Genomic DNA, 20,165 nt, shown 5'->3' on the forward strand with positions numbered 1-20,165 from the left:
TAGTACTTTAGGCATGGCTTTTTTTTTCCTGGTAAAATTCAACTGTTCTAATCATTTAGTTTTAATGTGTTACTCACATTGCTGTACAATCATCACCATCATCCATCCCCAGTACTTTTTTTTGGAGGGGGGAGATACTGGGGATTGAACCTCAGGGCCTATACCTTGAGCCACTCCACCAGCCCTGTTTTTGTGTTGGGGTATTTTGAGATAGGGATTCACAAAGTATTTGCCCAGGCTGGCTTTGAACTGCCGTTCTCCTGGTATCTGCCTCCTGAGTAGCTAGGATTACAGGGGTGAGCCACCCATGCCAGGCTGCCCAGTACTCTTTATCATCTTCTGAAACTTTTTCCTAATCTCACTCTCCTCATTACCACCTCACAACCCCTGGTAACCTCCATTTTACTTTCTGTCCCTGAATGACTTCATGTAAATTGAATCATAAAATACTTGTCCTTTTGTGTCTGGCTCATTTAAGGTTAGCATTGATGGTTTTAAGAGAATAAATTTCCAGGGCTTTAACTTTGATGTGAACCGGGCTGGTGGAGTGGCTCAAGCGGTAAGAGCACCTGCCTAGCAAGTGTGAGGCCCTGAGTTCAAACCCCAGTGCCACCAAAAAAAAAAAAAGGAAAACTTTGATGTGAACCATCTCAGAAATTTACCTGCCTTAGAAGATTCAAGCTCTCTCCAGATGATCATTGAGAAGCAAATTAAAAAAAAAAATAGTTCCAAGTACCACAACTGTAACAGAACTTTGCTGTTTTCTGTGGTTTTGTTTTTACTTTATTTAATGGAATGTGCTGGATGTTTCTGCAATTTTGTTCAAATGACTGCAGAACCTGGAAAAGCTATTGCTGCTATTGATGCATAACATACTGCTATTATTGGTCTTTTTATGTAAGTATATAATATATGCATGTGTATACATACATATGTGTGTGTGTGTGTGTATATATATATATATATGTAAAATTTGAATTTTTGGAAACATTAGCTGTGCTGTCAGCTTTGGAGAAACTATCCCAGTTTATATCATATTGAGTTGGCACTGTACAGAAATTAATAGCCTTTTCTACGAATGTTAAACTTAATTTTTTTTCATTTGTACAGGTTAACACACTGTATTAAATATGTACAGTCTTACCTACATGGGTTTGATTACAGAAACTAATAAATTAGTCTCTAATTAATGAGAAAAAAAATGACTACCAGCTCTCCCAATCTCCTTTTTTACCTTCTCTTCCACATTTGTCCTTTCTTACTATATAAACCAGAGGTTCCACCTCCAAATCTTGGGAGTTTTAGAGGTTGTGTGTCCCCCCAACCTCTTTTTTGTGTGTGTGTATATGTGTATTGTTGGGGATCAAATGTGGGGCCTTATGCATGCTGAGCAGGTGCTTTATCACTGAGATACACCTACAGCCCTCAAGGTTATATTCAAAATCAATCCCTTACCTTTGAGACACCAAAGAACTGGAGCTTGAGAGACTACATAGCTCTCTCCTGGTCTGTCTGGCACCAGTTCTCTGTGAGTTAGAATGCTTCAGTGAGATCACTGTAACCAGTACAAATACTGAGATAGACAACCTTAGGAGGAAGGATTTATTTTGGCTTGTGGTTTCAAAGGTTTTACTCCATGGTCTCTTGTGTAAAGTTTATAAATTGTTAAATGTACAGAAAGCACCTGCTTTTTCAAAATAAATTGTGCCAGGCACATGAGTAAAACAGGTGAAGATCATTCTACTGAACTAAGATGAGATTGGACTAGGTAATTTATAATTGACGATAGTATGGTCCAATTATTAAAGCAAAAATCCCATGAGCATTCAGGAAGAATTCTCAAGTTCTCCTTTGCTCAGTCAGGGTTGTTGACCTCCAGGAGCATTAATTAAAGAATTACAAAGCAATTTGTGTCAGGTTTGGTACCAAACACTGTAATCTCTGCACTTAAAGAGGTTAAGGTGGCATTCAGGAGGCTAAGGCCAAGGTGAACTGAGGGCCCCATGCTTGCTAAGCAGGCATGACACCATTGAATTATGGCCCTCGCCCCTGAATAAGGTTTTTTTGTGTGTACTTTTTTTTTTGAATTAAGCTAATATAATTTGAATCTAAATGATTGGCGGGGTAGAGGGGAGGTCTGTATAGTGGCTGGGCACCAGTGGCTCATGTCTATAATCCTAGCTACTTGGGAAGCTGATATCAGGAGGATCATGGTTTGAGGCCATCCCAGGCTAGTAGTTCCCAATACTCCATCTCCAAAATAACTAGAGCAAAATGGGCTGGAGGCGTGGCTCAAGTGGTAAAATACATGCTTTGCAAGTATGAAGCCCTGAGTTCAAATCTCATTCCCATAAAAAAAAAAATCTCACCAGGCACTGATGGCTCATGCTTCTAATCCTAGCTACTCAGGAGGCAGAGATCAGGAGGGTCATGGTTCAAAGCCAGTCTTAGCAAATAGTTCTGTGACCCAATTTTGAAAAAAACCCTTCACAAAGTAAAAGGGTTCGTGGAGTGGCTCAAGGTGTAGGCCCTGAGTTTAAACCCCAGTACTGCCCCCCACCCGCCAAAAAAAACCTCTATAGTAAAGATTATTTTAGATATAACTTGTTAAACCTTTACATTTTTCTGTTAATAAATTGTATTAACTTCCTAATAATGTTGTAGGATTAGAAATCTGTTGAATTGGAACTTAAAATTCTTTGTAATTAATAAAACTAAAACCATAGCTATTAATATTTTCATGGTCTCTTACGCAGGCACTGAACTTACCTTCAATTATAACCTAGAATGTCTTGGGAATGGAAAGACTGTTTGCAAGTGTGGAGCACCAAACTGCAGTGGCTTCTTGGGTGTGAGGCCAAAGGTACCACCTTCCAGATTTTTGCATTTGGAGTAATGGTGTGTTACTCCCTTCCTTACACTATTAATACTGAGTTTACATTTTAAGTAGGTACTTCTCTGAAGTAATAACATTGAATAGGTGTCAGTAGTGTTAGTGGCAACTTATTGAGCATTTCTGATGATCCTTTTGGTTACACAGATGATCTTTGGGTATTGCTGAAGTGTTTTGAGCACTCACTTCAGTTGATGATAACTTTTCTAGTCAAAAGAACTGTAAAATAGGGCAGGGCCTATGCCTGTAATCTCAGCTACCCAGGAGTCAAAGATATTAGGGACTTCGTTCCATGCCAGCCCACGCAAAATGTTAGACTATCCACATCTCAACAAATACACTGGGCTTGGTGGCCCACACCTGTGGTCTCAGCTACATGGGAGTCCATAGGTAGGTGGATTGTGGTACAGGCCAGTCTGGGCAAAAATGTGAAATCCTATCTAAAAACAAAAGCTATAGGACTGGAGGTGTGTCTTAACATGTTAGAAAGCCCTGAGTTCAAACCCCAGTCCCACAAAAAAAAAAAAAAAAAGTCAACCCTGAAACATGTTAATTGGTATAAGAATGAATAAGAAGAAAGTCATTTTGAGCAGCAGTATGTGAAAATGAAGAACAAAATTTTCTCACTGGGTTTTGTTTAGTTCGTTGCTTAAATGATCTTGTATGTTAAGATCTCAGCTGACTTAACTGTTAAGTTAAAATAGAAATCTGAGGCATTTCACGGATGAACCAGTGAGAGAGATAGATTCCAAACCACGAGTTTAAAAATGAGAGATAATTGGCCAGGTGCTGGTGGCTTACTCCTCTTTTCCTAGCCACTCACAAAGCAAGATCAGGAGGATCGTGGTTCAAAGCCAGCCCAGTCAAATAGTTTGAGAGACCCTATCAAAGAAAACCCATCACAAAAAATAGGGCTGGAGGAGTGTCTCCAGGTGTAGGCCCTGAGTTCAAGCCCAGTACTGAAAAACAAAACTAAAAAAAAGAATGAGACATCACTAGTGAAGGTCAGCCATGATAGTAAGGACCTTAATTAAGCCTTATTGATAGGTTGTTGTTATTTGTAGTCTGTAATGAACAATGTAATGAAAACATGGGCTTGGTGAGCACATACAGACTGGAGAGAAAACTTCTGGCTACACCAGAGTCTATCTTGGAAGTTGTAAACATTGACCTAATGTGACCTAAACATACTTAGCCTTCTTGAGGAATTAATTGTCTTTCTAACACAGTACTGCTCAGTGAAGGTTTGTAGAATCAATTAAGAAATGTACATAGAGTAGTTTTAAAGTAGACAAACATGCAATTAAAAGTTAGTGCTCACTTCAACACATATACTAAAATTGAAATGATAGAACAGTTGCATGGGTGCTTTCGTAAGGATGGATATGCAAATTCAGGAAAAATTCCTTTTTTTTAAGTTAATGATCTTTTAGCCAGGTACCAGTGGCTCATGCCTGTAATCCTGGTTACTCAGGAGGCAGAGATCAGAAGGATTGCAGTTCAAAGCCAGCCCAGGCAAATTGTTTCTGAGACCCTATCTCCCAACATAAAAATGGCTGGTGGAGTGGCTCAAGTGATATAGCGTGCCTGCCTAGCAAGCATGAGGCCCTGTTTAAACACCAGTACCACTAAAAAAAGAAAAAAAAGTTAATTAGCTTTTGCTGCTGCTGCTTCTGGGAAAAACATTTTAAAAAGTTAGGCAATTAGTGACCATTAACCCTAGCCTTATGTGTTAATAACAAAAAGCATATTTTTACTATTACTTCATTCAGGGGGAAAGAGGAGTTGATACAAAAGTGGTAATTAGCTAGGGTTTGTTGGCACACACCTATAATTCCAGTACTGGAAAGTTAGGCAGGAAGATCACAAGTTCTAAGATGAGGGAAGAGGGGGTCTCAAAGAAGTGTTACATACATGCAGTGGTGGGGCCTATGGCACAAGAATAGAGGCAACTAAAAGACTGATTAAAGCCCAAAACTGGAATAATTTGATGAAGAAAATAAAGTAGTACAATATTTAGTAAAGCAGGCAGGCCATCTGGGGGTTTATCTTTGCAACAGTCTATGAGAGTATACTGTTTTCCCAAAGGAAAAATTAAGACTCTGAGAGGATAATCTGGTCAAGATTATACAGTAACAATGGTGTTGACAGAATATTGACTGTTCAATATCTGACCTTTAGAATCAACCCATTGCCACAGAAGAAAAGTCAAAGAAATTCAAGAAGAAACAACAGGGGAAACGCAGGAGCCAGGGCGAAATCACAAAGGAACGAGAAGACGAGTGTTTCAGCTGTGGGGATGCTGGTCAGCTCGTCTCCTGCAAGAAACCAGGCTGCCCTAAAGTTTACCATGCAGACTGTCTCAATCTGACCAAGCGACCAGCAGGTTGGTTCCAGAGTCCATTCAGAGTGCTCCTTGTTTTCTGCCAGAATTCTCAGGGTCTGATGCCACTTGCTTCATTTTGGAGGTGTGGTTCGTGTTCCATTTCTGGAAATAAATGACAAAGGTTTAGAATCCTAGATTATAGAGAACAGAAACTTATTTGTGTCAAGTACTTTACTTCCATTTGCATTATTTCATCTTCCCACAGAAGGTTGGTTTTCTTCCCATGGTATATATAAGGAAACTGAAAATCAAGATTGGTGAGTTGAGTGGTCACAGATACACTGGATCAAAAGCCAGATTTTCTGACTCCAAGTTTACTAAATTGTGGAGCCTTTGGATTGTTCTAGTCAGTGATGCAGCCTTTTAGCCATGCCTTACCCTACTTACCTCTTGGGGTCTCCTTCCTTGCAAAGTATGCTTTTTTCTTTGAAGAAGATACAACTATATCAGTTTACCCAGAAAGCTGCTCAAATGTGTTACTCAGGAATTTGTGTTTGGAGAAGTAGATAACCTTTATGCAGGTGATTTAGGGGTTTGAGGATTTGAGACATTTGGACATACTGTTTTAAAGAGAATCAGTAGGGAGCCATTCCAGTGCGAGGTGATTATAACTCACAGTGGCCTGCTTCCAAGAAGTATAGAAATCAGAGAACTTTCCTGGATTGGCTTTCCTTTAGTATGTATTTGCCAGGGTGATGAAATAATAAACTGTAGGGCAAGGCCATACATTAACATGTCAGTGCCAGGAAGTGGAAGTGGGGATTGTTTGAGAATAAGTTATTTAAGACTTGTCATAGGCACAGGCTGTGATAGAACCGACTTACCTCGCCTGTGTGCCAACAGTGAGATCTCCTATAGTTTACTTGGGGATGGAAACACTGCCTATAGTTGAGACTCTCAGATCTCATGAAATGGGTGTTACTAGATACATACTCACCTTAGCTTTGTTTTTTTCCACTGACTTTGTCTGAGTAACACAGCTTATGTTTTTTTGCTAGTTTCAGAACATTAATAGAAGCAAATATGAGCGTGTTCTCTTTTTTTTTACAATAATATATCTTTTTCCTACTCCTGTTAATAACAAAACAGGAGTGCAAATAGCTGAGTGTTCCTCTTTGAGTATTCAAAAGCTCTAGAGCTGGGTATGTTGGGGCAAGCTGGTAGTGCCAGCACTTGGCCGGTTGAGGCAGGAGAATCACTACTTCAAGCCCACCCTGGGCTACATAGTGAGACACTGTAAAAACACAAAAACAAACCAGTAAATAAATAGTATCTGGGACATTTAATTAGTCAAACTATGAAAGTGGTATTGAAACACTTCATCTAGGACTGGCTGAATGGCTCAAGTGGTAGAGTGCCTTCCTAGTAAGTGAGGAGGCCCTGAGTTCAAACCCCAGTACCACCACACAAAAAAAAAAAACTTCATCTAAAAGAAGCTTTGCGTGTGTTTGGGGATTTTTTGGTTTGTTTTTACCTTTTTGAAAAGTCACAGAGATGTAGATTTACTTTCACTTGTGTTTAGATGATAGTTGCTCAACCTTGATACTTTGCTGTTATTTTATGTATTGTTCTGTGCAGAAGAAGCACCTGAAATTCTGGGAAAGGAGTGATGTCCTTAACACTCCGAAGAAGGTGATAGTTTGAAGGGACTTTGCAGCCAGCCACTCACTCCTATAGACCAGTCCCAGAGCCATGGCCCATTTCACATACATCTATTTTCCCTAAGTTTTTGTTCACTCTTGTGTTTTCAGGGAAGTGGGAGTGTCCTTGGCATCAGTGTGATGTCTGTGGGAAGGAAGCAGCCTCCTTCTGTGAGATGTGCCCAAGTTCCTTTTGTAAACAACACCGGGAAGGGATGCTCTTCATTTCCAAGCTTGATGGGCGGCTGTCTTGTACTGAGCATGACCCCTGTGGGCCCAACCCTCTGGAACCTGGGGAGATTCGTGAGTATGTACCTCCCCCAGTGCCACTGCCTGCAAGCCCCAATACTCACCTGGCAGAGCAGTCATCAGGAACAGCTGCTCAGGGGCCCAAGATGTCAGATAAGTCACCTGCTGATGCCAACCAGACGCTGCCACTTTCCAAAAAAGCTCTGTCAGGGACTTGTCAGAGGTCATTGCTACCAGAGAGACCTCTGGAGCGAACTGGCTCTAGCTCTCAGCTTTTAGATAGAGTCAGAGACCTTGCTGTGTCAGGGACCAAATCTCAAACTAGCCAGAGGCCACTGGACAGGCCACCTGCAGTGGAAGGACCAAGACCTCAGCTATCTGATAAAACCTCTCCAGTGACTAGCCCAAGCTCCTCACCCTCAGTCAGGTCCCCACCACTGGAAAGACCTCTGGGCACGACTGACCCAAGGCTGGATAAATCCATAGGTGCTGCCAGCTCAAGGCCTCCATCACTGGAGAAAACTCAAACCCCAACTGGCCTGAGACTTCCACCACCAGATAGACTGCTAGTCACCAGCAGTCCCAAACCTCAGACTTCTGACAGACTCCAAGACAAATCCCATGCTTCTTTGTCCCAGAGACTTCCACCTCCTGAGAAAGTACTATCAGCTGTGGTCCAGACCCTGGTAGCTAAGGAAAAAGCGCTGAGGCCTGTGGACCAGAATACTCAGTCAAAAAGCAGAGCTGCTTTGGTGATGGATCTCATAGACTTAACTCCTCGCCAGAAGGAGCGGACCACTTCTCCTCATGAGGTTATACCACAGTCTGATGAGAAGATGCCAGTCCTGGAATCCAGCTCATGGTCTGCTGGCAAAGGTCTGGGGCACCTGCCACGAGCTGTGGAGAAAGGCAGTGTGTCAGATCCTCTTCTCCAGCCACCTGGGAAAGCAGCAGCCCCTTCAGAGCACCCTTGGCAAGCTGTTAAATCACTCACCCATGCCAGACTTCTTTCTCAGCCTCCTGCCAAGGCTTTTTTATATGAGCCAGCAACTCCGGCCTCAGGAAGAGCTCTTGCAGGGGCTGAGCAGACGCCTGGGCCTCCCAGCCAAGCACCAGGCCTGGTGAAGCAGGTGAAGCAGATGGCCAGAGGCCAGCAACTATCTGGACTTACCGCCAAGAGTGGGCAGTCCTTCCGGTCTCTTGGCAAGGCCCCAGCCCACCTCCCCACTGAAGAGAAGAAGCTGGTAACCACAGAACAGAGTCCCTGGGGCCTGGGAAAAGCTTCAACGGGGGCAGGGCTCTGGCCCATAGTGGCTGGACAGACTCTGGCACAATCTTGCTGGTCTGCTGGGGGTACACAGACATTGGCACAGACTTGTTGGTCTCTTGGAAGAGGGCAAGACCCCAAACCAGAGCAAAATACAGTTCAAGCTCTTAACCAGGCTCCTTCCAGTCACAAGTGTGCAGAATCAGAGCAGAAATAATACTAGTAAATGTTACATGACCAGACAAGCCGCCCCCAGGGTACCATTTGGGGAAGGGAATCTTTCTTTCTTTTTCCCCTTTGAAAAACAGATCTACCCCAACACCTTTCCACTGTTACTCTTTCCTTATACTCTTAACACTCAGAATTCTTGTGACATTAGCCAGTGTGGGCTTGTGGTTGTATGGAAATCCAGTGGGTTCCAGTCAAGGAGACAGACAGACTTGAGTCTCTTTGCCCCAACTTTTACACATGGTCAATTTAAAATAAAAAGTCCACTCTGGAGTCAAGCATGGAATTCAATTCCGCTGGTCAAGTTGGAAAGTATAGGGGCTATCAAAGCTATTTCCTCAGCCCAGCCAAACCCCATTGAGGGCACCCAATGATGAACCCTTGGGATCAAATCAGTGGCAATTTCCTGAGCATTCATGTGTACTAACTAGGCCAGGGACTAGTCACTGATGGGAAATACAGTGATCCATAAGGCCTAATCCCTGTGAGCCTGACTTGCCTGCCTCTGGGTTCCCAGGCTGTTTTCAGGACCTCTGAACAGGAATCAACAGGAAGTACTGAGGGGCCCATTTTGAAATGTTTTTGTGGTACCAGAAGTGGTTGTATTGAGCAAGTGTCTCCTGGTTGGGACGTGCGTATGTGTATGTACCTGCAAAGCTCTCCTCTGTAAATGAAAGCATGCTGCCTCAAGGCCAAGGAGGGCTGTTGGCTGGGGCAGCCACTGCTGCTTCCGTGTGTGTTACACAGTCTGAAGAGTTGTCCTTGGAGCAGCTGGTTAAGAGGAGCTGGGCTCTGAGAATGTAACTTTCCAGCAGTGGACAAGAGCAATTGGCAAGCTTACCTTTCTTTTCTACCAGTTTTACTCCTTTTATGTGAACTTACCACACCCCCATTTCTTCAAAAACTCAGGTGCTTTCAGATTTCAGTCTCGGGCAGTGGACATAGGGAAATTCTGGCAAGCTAGACACACCAGCTTCAGGAAGAGTGCCAGACCCTGATAGAAAATTCTTTCTCCTGGTCTTTTAATGGAGTCTTCTTCACCTCCCTGGAAATTGCTGTGCCTACTAATTTAGCTCAAAGGCAAGCCAGAACCCTTCCCTAAGACTGGAGAAACGTGGTTGGAGCAATGTCCAGTCTAAGAGATGACTCCTCATAACTGCTGATTATCTGTTACTGCTGCCCTGAGCTGGGGCCCAAGGGCTGGGAAATCTGTTGGTGCTACCCTGCCCTACCATTTCCCCAGCTCACTGACTGCCAGCAGGAAGTGCTGTTTGGCTAGTTACCTCCCATGCACCCACCCACCCATCCACCTCTCCTTTGTCCCTAGACCAAATGTGTTTACCTCTCTGCTTTGCCAACTTAGCCAGCAGCTTTAGCCAACAGGCCATCTCTTGGCTCAAACATCTCCTGGCCTTTCTGTCTCAGTTACGGCTCCTACATCCTCAACAGGATTCTGTATTTTTGTCCCAGTTTCCTCCTCCTCAATTCCTATTGAGGTTACTCCCATCACTTCCAAGGGGGAGGAACAATAGTTGTTATAGAAGCATTTGCGCTTTATATAAAAATTGAAAATAGAATCTGCTTTTATTTCCCAAAGTCTGTCTGTGGATTTGAGACACTTGAACTCAGGCAGAGGACCGAGGCTGGTCAGGGCTGTCCCAAGTTCAGGGGCCCATCCCTGTAGTCATTAAGACTTTGGAATCTTCTGTGAATTCCACCTGCCTCGTTCTCCCTCTTCATCCTCTCTCCACATCATCGGAGAGGAACAGATTTTGTTCAAAAAAAGAAGAGCAAACACAAAGCATCTTATTTTCTTTGAAAAGAATTTTAAACCATGAGAAAGATATTTTTAAAGAAATCTACCCAGAACATTAAAGTTCACTATATTAAGTATTTATCATGTGTGAGAATAATAAGTATATAACTGCAGCTAGTAGCCCCCTTTCCTAATTTCTTAGGTTGTGTGAGTAGGTTTGCTTGGTGCCAGTCCTGTGCCCTTTGCGCTCCTGTCATCTGTAGTTGTGATCAGAAAAAGATATCTGCACTGCACTGTCAGAATCTCCTTTCACTATGTTGTGTGTTCAATTACCGTAGCTCTTTGTTTCATGAAATAAACTGTGAACTGGGGGGCGGGTGGGTTGCAGGCTATATAAAATTTTTAAGTGGAGAAGTTTGATCCTGAACTAGCTTCTCTGAAGTAAGCTTTGGTAGGTAATTGGCTTTGACAGCTGTCTGGGACAGGAGGGAGTGATGGATAGGGGGCTGTGATTGGCCACTTTGTGGTTTTTTATTCTTTACATTCTCTAAAATTCATGAAAGACTTCATTCCAGACCTGCCTGTGAAAACAACTTCTGAGATGTGTACTCTAGGGGATGGGGGGGGGAGGGGGCAGTTCTAATGGACAGCCAAGCCTCTGTCCAGGGCCACTTAAAGACCCTCAGGTTATTGGATGGAAACTAAAAATTTGAGGTATTGGACCCCCTGACAGCAGTATCTGATAGTTGAAATCATGGCAGCAATCACAGTCTGATTAGAAGCAGAGTCAGCATAACTGCTGGGATGCAACTCTGGCTCCTGTGTGACGGTGGAGAGAGGATGATCTTGAAGCCTAAACCCTCTGGGACTTTTAAAACCTATAATGACACCCTTTCTTCAAAGAGGTAAAGGAAATCTTTTATCTTAGAACTTATGATCACTGTGTGAGATGGTGTTTTAGTGTTTAGTACTTGGCTAAGTTCTTGGAAATGAGGCTCTCAAGAGAGTCTGCCCATGAGCCCAGCCCCAGGAAGCCTTTTCAAGTGGCAAGCTAAAGGTGAAAATGCGCCTAGGTAACTAGAAGACTCATACCTCTGCAGCCCTGATAAGTCAGAAAAAAGAATTATGAAAACTGTTCAAATTTGTATTTAAAGCTTCATTTGCTCCTCCTGCTGGAGCCAACCCATTTCTAATAGGAAAAAGCTGCACTGCTATAACAGCATCCCTATTTCTAGACACTTGCTTTCCTCTGATGTTACAGTTTAAGGTGACTTAACACTGTTAATCCTCTCCTGAACCAAATCCCCATCTTTAGTATTGATAAAAAGTTATTCTTTGCATCCTCCACCCCACACTGTGGTCAGAACATGAAGTGTACTAGCAGTCATTCCCAACTTGGCACAGTCTACTCACTGGAGATGGACTCCCAGTTTGTATTGTAATATTGTCTCATGAGAACCGAGAATCAGGAAGGTTTGGTTCTGGCCCCTTCCCCATAGAGAGCAATCAGGAGAGCACTAAACTTGATGGGCTTTACTCCTTGCTCCAGTAAAATGAGCTTTCTCGTAAGACTTTTTTCTTGGGATATTGCTATCCTCCTGGGGTTTGTCATCGCGTCAGAGGGCCTAGTGTCCTAACTTTACATCACAGCAGGGAAGGAGCTGCCTGCAGCCTTTTGAGACATTTCAGGTCATTTAGAGCTAGGTAGCTGCTGTGGGAGTTCAGCTGACCTTCCTAAGCCAGTGGAGCAGGGTCAAAGGTTGCTGTGGTATAAGTTGAAATGAATAGATAATTGCTGTGTACACACAAAAAAAATGTAATGATGGTGCTAATTTCTTGGTGTAAATAAGCACTGCCAAGGGTAGAGGGACTGGTAACTTGAGAAACCCGGGTTCCTGTTTGGGAGGAAGAGATTTTATGTGGAAAGGTTTGAGACTCTGAGAGGCAGCGAGAAGGTAGAGCCTCAGTGAAACCTGTACCCAGTCCTGGAGTGTCCTAGTGCAGTCCAGATGTGGGAGACACACCATATCCAAAGGTGGCCATTGAGTTTCTCAGGGCTGGGTTCACTTTTTCCATAGCCTCCGTGTCCACAGCGCCTGGAACAGGCTGGTGGTAGCTCTGTGTGTGGCGTCTACCTCCGTCACTCTCACAAGAGCACCTCTATTGCTTATAAACATTGAGGGTGATATTTAAGGAAGTGGGGAATACATTTTAATTCAAGTCCACCTCAGATGAAATGTTTCTTTACCAACATATAAGCAGAACAGTATGTAAACTCTGGTCTTCTCCCTGGAGCTGCCTTGGTGACTTTCAGAACATGCTACTGAGAGACTCCAGGGGTAGCACCTGGGAGGCAGCACGGCTTTGTGGACAGAAGCAAACACAGGGAGCAGAGTAGAAACCAGTAGAGCTGGTGCAGGCAGAGCAGATGGTTTCCGGTCTGAGGTGATGCTGCCTTGTGTGTGTGTGTGTGTGTGTGGTGAGTGTGGAAGGTGAGTGAATGCAGCGTGCAGGAGCTCGTGGAAGAGCAGCTTTCTAGGTCTTGGCAAAGAAGCTGACAAAATAGATCTATATATTTTTAGAAAAGTGGGGTTAGGGGGTTCAGCCAAGGTCCATCATTGTTTTCCCCACTGGCCCCACATACTGTCAGCTGGAAGTGAAACTTAAGTGAAAAAGAGGGGAGCCCTGTGCTAGGAGTCCCCATAAACATGTACTGTAATTCTTTTGTATATAGAAAAAAAAAATACTGTAAAGTAAAGTTTAACTTTACTCTTATGGCCCTTGCCCTGTGTTTTATTTTATTGTCTGTGGGGAGATGTAGCCTAACACAATAGAGGATTGGTCTGGAGTGAGAGTAGGAGCCAATCAAGATAGTTCCTTGAGGAGGGTGGGCGGTGAGTGGAGCTGAGCCCTTCCTCTGAGTACTTCATGGGAGTGGCCTGGGTTTCTTCCCAGGTGCCACAGGCTGCCTGAGCATCTTCTTTCCTTGCTGTTGGAAATGGCTGTTACCAGTTTCGGTCCCTTTCACAGGAAGCATCCATCTCTCAAGGAGAAGGGTATTTTGAGGAATTGGTTTTAAAAAGAGAAGTAAAACCGAAGATTTTTTTTTTTTTGGCGGGGGGGGGGGTTGGGGAGGGGGTTTGAGCTCAGGCAGGGACTCTTGCTCTACTTAAATCACTCTCCCAACCTGTTTTTGTTTCAGAAAAAATCTTAACATTTGCTTCAAGCTTCCCGAGTGCTGAGAGTGCTGCGGTTATGAGCCTGTGCTACTACACATGGCAGCAAAGTACTTTCTGAATGTGAGTGTGACCATTTTGGTCGTTCTGAACTCTTCAAAGGCCGGTGCTGGCCCTGAATTTCCTTGGCTCGGGCCAGTAGACTGCAGACAGAAAGCAGGGGGCTAAGGAGGAGCCAGAAAGGGCTGTAATATACTTCTGGTTGGACAGGAATTGCCAGCCTTGTTTACTGTAACACAGAAGTATTTGGACCTTCAAAGCCCTAGTTGTAAACTCTGTGCCCTTTCAGCAAAAAGCCTTCAGAGGAAGAGTGTGGGAATAGCATTTAGAACTGGAGTCACTTTTCACTTACATATTCATTATCCTGAACAAGTAGCAGTCACCTCATTTTATAGATGAGAAACTCAGGCTAAGGATTAAATCCATTTTCTAAATTAGAAGCTGAACTGGATCTGAATTGGGACCCATAAAACCCTTTTGTATTGGAAAACCCATGGCTTTCCTATCATTAAAGTACACAGCAGGCTGTCACTGGAAAGCTCAGGACCTGAGTCATAGGTCTAAGCCATGGGCCCAGACCTGACAGCAGATCAACCTGTCTTGGGTGGTAGTGGCTGACTCATCTCTGAACACAACTGAAGTGCTCCCCTTCCTCTTCTCAGCACCAAGAAGAATTACAAGCTTCGTACTGCCCCACCTCCATCTCCTCACCCTATCCTTGCCCCCCACAAAAGAGGAACTACCTGGAGATGTAGCTCAGGAGAGCAGTTGCCTGCTAGCATGCATAAGGTCACAGCACAGGAAAAGAAAAAAGAAGAAAAATAGCCACTTCTCAGTGTAACCCTGTGGAAAAGTTACTTGATTCCAAAAGAAACTAAGTTAGTCTTAATACAGAAAGAGGCCAGCCAGGTGGCCCCAGAAAGAACTAGGTGTCTTGACACCCAGTCCACACAGCAGGGAAAGGGGCTGAATGTGAGTCACAGTGCATTGATTTTATTTACAGATCAGAAGCCACTTAAATAATCTGTAGACACAAGTGCTGTCCAGGACAGAAGCCTAGGGTCCAAATCAGCCTTTAGCCCTCCTCATGCCCACAGTCAGCCCAATGCTGCCTCCATTCCATGGGCCAGCACAGGCATGTGCCACCTCTGCTGCCATGGGGACCTAGGGTAGCTCAGACATTTGACCACCCAAGCCCAGACAAGAGCTGGGTTCAGACCCTCTGGGAATTCCTTTAATTCCCCCAGGCCAGATGAGTGGTGCCTCAGTGATGACAACAGCTGTAGAAGTAAGGGTTTGCCTTCTGGCTCAGATCCACACCCTTGTCCTCTGTCAAAGAGAGAGGTGGCAGCTCAGGACCATTCTCGTGGTATCAGGTAAGTCACGAAGGGAGCGAAAGGCCATGAGCTTATAGGAAGTCTCCATAAAGGCTTGGGGAAGTACACACCTGTCATCACCTGGAAAGCCGCCACACTGACGTAATCCTCTGCAACTTTCTGGAAGAGCTCATCTGGCAAGAAAAGAATCAGGGTGTGATGCCAGCAGTCCTGGGCTCTCCCAGTGACCCAACCTCCTGTCAGGCCCCAGGACAGCACTCACCCACACTCTGGCCTGTCTTGCTGGATGTTTCAAAGAGCTGAGCTTTGATATCTACAAAGAGAAGTGACTAAGACTTCATACCTGAGAGTCAGGTCAATATAGACAAAGGCAGAGGCTAGCAGTTCAGGGAGACCCCACAAATTCAAGGAGTCCACAAAGCCCTCCTAGTGCACCTTGCCGTGGCAACCAAGTCAGCCCCTGTTGCCTGTAATCCACCCAATCAGCCAGCCATCCCACCCTCCCAGGGGCTGAGGAAGAGCTACTGTCTGCATAGTCCTGGACGTCATGGAAGTCCACACGTCGACGCCGCCGGTCTTCCTCCAGCAGATCACTCTTGGTACCACACAGGTAGATTTGACAGCCCTGGGGTGGGGGGAAGACAAGGCTGGGGGTACCTCCTTAAAACAACACAGCCACAGTTCCTGGTCTTTCAGTAGGGTAGGACCACCTACCTCCTCTAGGCTACGCAGCTCCTTCACCCAGAACTTGGCTCTCTCAAAGCTGCTGCTGTCAGTGAGGTCTTGGTAGTGGACATGCAGGAGACACAACCAAGGATCGGGGAACGTTCTCTGAGGCTGGTCTGACAGCCCTTGTTTGAAAAACACACCCGAGCCCCCTCTCCCCTTACCATAGCAGACGATGGCAGCCTTGGCTCCCCGATAGTAGATTCTGCTCATGGCCTCATAGCGCTCAGAGCCTGCTGTGTCCTGAAGGGCAGGGGGAGGCTCAACCCTGCCCTGAGTTACTGGGCTACTTCCCAAGACTACAACCTAGGTCCACGTCCTCCAGACTCCCATTTTCCAAGTGAGGAAACGGGTCTGGAGGAATGAAACGTTCTCTATGAAGCCACCTAGTAAGAGGTGGGACGTAAAGCCTCAGGAACGGGTTTTCCCAAGATCATATTCCCAAAGGACTCACCCAAATACCCAAAGTCACTGTCCGGTCTCCGACGGACATCACTTTGGCCACGAAGGCAGCCCCGATGGTCTGCAACCAGGAGGAAGAGATCAGGCCGTGGGTGCAGGCTGCCCCCTCCCACCGTGCCGGGCCCGGATGCACTTACGTTCTGGTAGGGCCCCACCAAGAAGCGGTCGTGCACGTATCGTTCCACCAAGCTGGTCTTGCCCACGTACTCCTTGCCCAGCATCACCACCTTGACGTCCACGCGCTGCCCGCTCATGCTCCTGGGGCCGCCTCACCCACGTCCGGGTCCGCTCGGCCCAGGCAGCGCCAAAGCCCCAGACCCTGACCTCGAGCGCCTCGCACCCCGGCCGCGCCCCCGTCGGCCCAGCTCCTCCGTCCGCGGCGCCTGATGTCTGGTGAGGGCCGAGGGCCCGGGAGCGCGCGGGCAGCGCCCTCCCGCGCCGCACGCCGCGGCGTAGCTCGGGTCTCGGCTCTCGCTCGTTCGCCCGGCGGGCTTACGCTCCGCTCCGGTCCGGACTCCCAATCCAACCTGGGGTTTCCCCCGCCCTACCCAAACCTGCTTCAGCCCGCAGCGCCGGGGCTCCCGCGGAAGAGAGCCAGAGGGCGAGGGGGCGGGACCGGAAGTGGGGTGTTCTCGCGGCCGCACCGGAAGTGGCGCGCGGCAGTACGATCCCTCATGGCGGCAGCAGCGGCTCGGGCGCGGCGCCGTAGTGACTGAGCTGCGAGGCTGGCGGGCGTGCGCCGAGCCACGGCCCGGCCTCCGCGTGCCCCCCGGGCTCCGCACCCCTGATGCTTCGTGGGTGCTGAGCCCGTCCAAGCCGGGACGATGGTGAAGTACTTCCTGGGCCAGAGCGTGCTCCGAAGTTCCTGGGACCAAGTGTTCACTGCCTTCTGGCAGCGCTACCCGAATCCCTATAGGTACGTGGCTGCGGGAAGACCAAACCCCTCCCCACCTTGCGATTGGGAGATCGATGTGTGGGCAGTCCCTGAGTAATGGGACCCGGAGAGACTCGACATCGAGTCCGACGTGGGGAATACCCGGAACTGGGGCCGTCTTTAGGGCACGAAGATCTCATCGGAAAAGTGGTCAGCCAGGCCTGCAAGGTTCTGGAAGGAGGCTGAGCCTGGGTGATGATTTGCTTGGGCCCTATTCTAACGTTCTGCCTTCTCGGGGTGGTGAGACAGGACGAGGGAGGGATTGGGGTCGGAGATCCGGGTGTTTGCCTGCTCGCCTGCCCGTGGCGCTCTCTAGTGGAGCAGCAAAATCATGAAGCCCAGCCGGGCTGGAAGTCCCAGGAATCCAGGTCAGGGAGTAAGCGGGAGATGGAATTTGCCCTGGGATAGGTTCAAGGTACTCTTAGACCTGAACCACAGCGCAGATCACTCTGCAAGATACTGCAGGAAGTATGCCCTGGAGGCCCCAAAGGGGAACCCCAATAGGCTATCTTTGTCAACCGCAGGCTTCTGAGGCTCACCCTTATTCCGCACCTACAGCAAACATGTCTTGACTGAAGACATAGTACACCGGGAGGTCACACCTGACCAGAAGCTTCTGTCCCGGAGACTCCTGACCAAGACTAACAGGATGCCCCGCTGGGCGGAGCGACTGTTTCCTGCCAATGTTGCCCACTCGGTGTACATCCTGGAGGACTCTATCGTGGACCCACAGAACCAGACCATGACCACCTTCACCTGGAACATCAACCATGCTCGGCTGATGGTGAGGAGTCCTTTGGTCACCCCAAAAGTAGACTGCTCCTCGGGTATATGGCTAGGAGCTGTGAGGGAGCTTCTGTGGGCTGAGGCAGGTCTGGGTTACTGAGGAGCCATGACTGTAGTGCAGGATCTCAGATGATCTTTGCAGCTGAGCAGCCTCTGAGAAGGGATACCCATTTTACAGTGGTTGGAAGAGCTAACCACAAAGCACTCTTGTCGTGTATGTCACACATGCAGGTGAGGAAGGGAGGCAGTGGCTTTCAGCTGGGTGTTCATCGAGCCACAGGTGCCTTGGATGTGCCTCAGGGTGAAGTTCTGGGCCCTTGCTGCACTTTAGTTCCAAGAATTCCACATTCCTAATCGGATGTCTGCCTGACATTTGCAGGAGAGGTGTTACACATGTCCTTGATCTCCTGCCTTTTAAAAAGCTTGGAAACTTGTGGTTTAAGAAATATTCCACAGTATCTTATGTGAATCCCCTGCAAGGTTTCTGACAGTTTCCTTTCAGTTTATCTTGAGTAACCTTGAGAGGTGGGTAATACTCATGGATGAGGTTCAGAGGTGAACATGTCTACAAGGTCACAGAGTGAGTAAGCACCTTCCTCTGCCTGGTGCTATCTGAAGTCATGTCAGATGGCTGTGTGAGGGCACTACCTCTGCTTGGTAAATTATGAAGACTGTGATCTGTTTGTGAGAAGTGTCTTAAGTGGCTGTCCACTTTCTCCTCTGAGAATGAGAGCTGTGATGATTAGCGGACATACATTTTTATTTGGACTCAGAAAGCTCAATGGCAGACGTGGGTGAAAGGTGCCTGTCGAGACACAAAAGCCTAAAACAGAAAGCCCAGAGCAGGGTTGCATCAAAGCCTTCTGTTGATCCCAGAAAACCACCTCCTAGTTTTAAGGGTCAGCAGAGGTGTCAGAGAGGGCAAAGTGGCTTTTCTATGGCCTTTCTTAAATGCCACTTGTGGGTACAGTAACAAAAAGGAATGGGTTTTCCTTTCATGGCTTCATCTTGTGAAAAGAGACAAGGGACTAGGCAGGTACATTCCAGCTACTCAGGAGGCTGAGGTGGGAGGATGAATTGCGCACAGAAGTTTGGTGCTGGGCTGGACAACATACAAAGAGACAAGTTGAGTCTTCGTGCAAGTTGGCAAAACAAAAGACACCCCTGTGATGCTCCCTGCACAGATGGTGGAGGAACGATGTGTTTACTGTGTGAACTCTGACAACAGCGGCTGGACCGAAATCCGAAGGGAAGCCTGGGTCTCCTCTAGCCTATTTGGTGTCTCCAGAGCCGTCCAGGTGAGCAGTGTTGTGGCTGTTGGGCCCAAGACTTTGGAGCTTAAGGCCTGGCCTGGAGTGGGCCAGTGGGCAGCTCCCATTCCTTCACCTTCTCAATCTTTCTGCCAGGAATTTGGTCTCGCTCGGTTCAAAAGCAATGTGACCAAGACCATGAAGGGTTTCGAATACATCTTGGCCAAGCTGCAAGGTGAAAGCTCTGGGCACTGGAATCTCATCGGAGAGGCTGGGTCTTCCGTAGCTCACCCTGACCTGTGTGGACCCTGGGACTCACTGGGGGAGGGGGGGTAGGAGACAGGGAGGGGCCTTACCAGAGGGGCGTGGCCAGCCCATGTAAAATGACTCATCCAGGAGGGATTAGGTGAATCTTCTAGGCCTCACCTGAAGGTAGTGTCCCGCCCTTTACTGCAGGTGAGACCCCTTCCAAAACACTTGCTGAGACAGCCAAGGAGGCCAAGGAGAAGGCGAAGGAGACAGCACTGGCAGCTACTGAGAAGGCAAAGGACCTTGCCAATAAGGCCGCCACCAAGCAGCAGCAGCAGCAGCAGTTCGTATAGCTGGCCTGGGCCCCACCTCCGCCACAGCCCACCAGCCAGCGTGGCTCAGCCCCCTCCACCCTTTCCCATTGTACTTTATTATTAAAGGTCAACTTCCAGCCCTCTCTGCTGTCTGGGTGGTGGGTTGGGGCAGGTGTCCTGTTCTGCCTCTGTGGTACCAGGTGTGGTGTCTATGCCTGAGCACGATCTGTTTGTTCCCCCATTGGGCAGCTGATGACAGGCACAGGAAGTGCAGTAACTTGCCCAAGGTCACAGGCAGTTTGCAGGTGAAGTGTAATAAACAACAGACTGTAAGCTCCAGGAGGGCAGGGCTCCTTGTGTTCCCTGTGGTGTGTCCCAAGTACCTGGAACACTATCTAGCACATGACAGACACTCAATAAATACTTGCTGAAATCAGTTGGCCCCCAGCTCT

General features: G+C 47.1%; 3 protein-coding genes across 17 annotated transcripts in view; 2 read left to right on the forward strand and 1 right to left on the reverse strand.

Annotated features, from left to right (window-relative positions):
• Nsd1 (nuclear receptor binding SET domain protein 1) overlaps nt 1–13,194 on the forward strand; it is a 112,332-nt gene extending 99,138 nt beyond the window's left edge. For all 13 annotated transcript variants that reach the window (XM_074058729.1, XM_074058735.1, XM_074058733.1 and 10 more), the window contains 3 exons: nt 2,757–2,863; nt 5,075–5,279; nt 7,031–13,194. In XM_074058729.1, coding sequence (XP_073914830.1) covers nt 2,757–2,863; nt 5,075–5,279; nt 7,031–8,652 — 1,934 coding nt within the window. In that variant the 3' untranslated portion in view covers nt 8,653–13,194. The remainder of the gene's footprint in view (nt 1–2,756; nt 2,864–5,074; nt 5,280–7,030) is intronic.
• A 1,432-nt stretch (nt 13,195–14,626) lies between these two features.
• On the reverse strand, nt 14,627–16,764 carry Rab24 (RAB24, member RAS oncogene family). Of its 3 annotated transcripts, none has more exons than XM_074058743.1 (8): nt 16,318–16,763; nt 16,173–16,241; nt 15,883–15,961; nt 15,707–15,774; nt 15,518–15,617; nt 15,255–15,305; nt 15,103–15,165; nt 14,627–15,006 (listed from the first exon to the last, which is right to left on the reverse strand). In XM_074058743.1, the coding sequence occupies exons 1-8, from the start codon at nt 16,432–16,434 to the stop codon at nt 14,753–14,755; spliced, it is 801 nt and encodes a 266-aa protein (XP_073914844.1). In that variant the 5' UTR covers nt 16,435–16,763; the 3' UTR covers nt 14,627–14,752. The 3 variants fall into 3 exon arrangements, with proteins under 3 accessions (XP_073914844.1, XP_020018365.1, XP_073914845.1); XM_020162776.2 differs by having other exon boundaries at nt 14,775–14,984; nt 16,318–16,762; XM_074058744.1 differs by having other exon boundaries at nt 14,937–14,984; nt 15,259–15,305; nt 16,318–16,764.
• Nucleotides 16,765–16,844: 80 nt separating this feature from the next.
• Nucleotides 16,845–20,160, forward strand: Prelid1 (PRELI domain containing 1). Its single transcript, XM_020162702.2, has 5 exons — nt 16,845–17,096; nt 17,673–17,898; nt 19,085–19,198; nt 19,307–19,385; nt 19,607–20,160. The coding sequence occupies exons 1-5, from the start codon at nt 17,005–17,007 to the stop codon at nt 19,750–19,752; spliced, it is 657 nt and encodes a 218-aa protein (XP_020018291.1). The 5' UTR covers nt 16,845–17,004; the 3' UTR covers nt 19,753–20,160.
• The last annotated feature ends 5 nt before the right edge of the window (nt 20,161–20,165 follow it).

The sequence above is a fragment of the Castor canadensis genome, chromosome 16 (genome assembly GCF_047511655.1).
Source record: "Castor canadensis chromosome 16, mCasCan1.hap1v2, whole genome shotgun sequence".
NCBI classification, from domain to species: domain Eukaryota; kingdom Metazoa; phylum Chordata; class Mammalia; order Rodentia; family Castoridae; genus Castor; species Castor canadensis.

Excerpts from the sequence above, each read along its gene's own strand:
- Rab24 (XM_074058743.1), bottom strand. The coding sequence starts at position 16,434 with ATGAGCGGGCAGCGCGTGGACGTCAAGGTGGTGATGCTGGGCAAGGAG. Across the intron at positions 15,306-15,517 it reads CGTCCAGGACTATGCAGACA|ATATCAAAGCTCAGCTCTTT; the intron begins GTAGCTCTTCCT and ends TTCTCTTTGTAG. Across the intron at positions 15,166-15,254 it reads CAAGACAGGCCAGAGTGTGG|ATGAGCTCTTCCAGAAAGTT; the intron begins GTGAGTGCTGTC and ends TTTTCTTGCCAG.
- Prelid1 (XM_020162702.2), top strand. The coding sequence starts at position 17,005 with ATGGTGAAGTACTTCCTGGGCCAGAGCGTGCTCCGAAGTTCCTGGGAC. Across the intron at positions 17,097-17,672 it reads CGCTACCCGAATCCCTATAG|CAAACATGTCTTGACTGAAG; the intron begins GTACGTGGCTGC and ends CCGCACCTACAG. Across the intron at positions 17,899-19,084 it reads TCAACCATGCTCGGCTGATG|ATGGTGGAGGAACGATGTGT; the intron begins GTGAGGAGTCCT and ends CTCCCTGCACAG.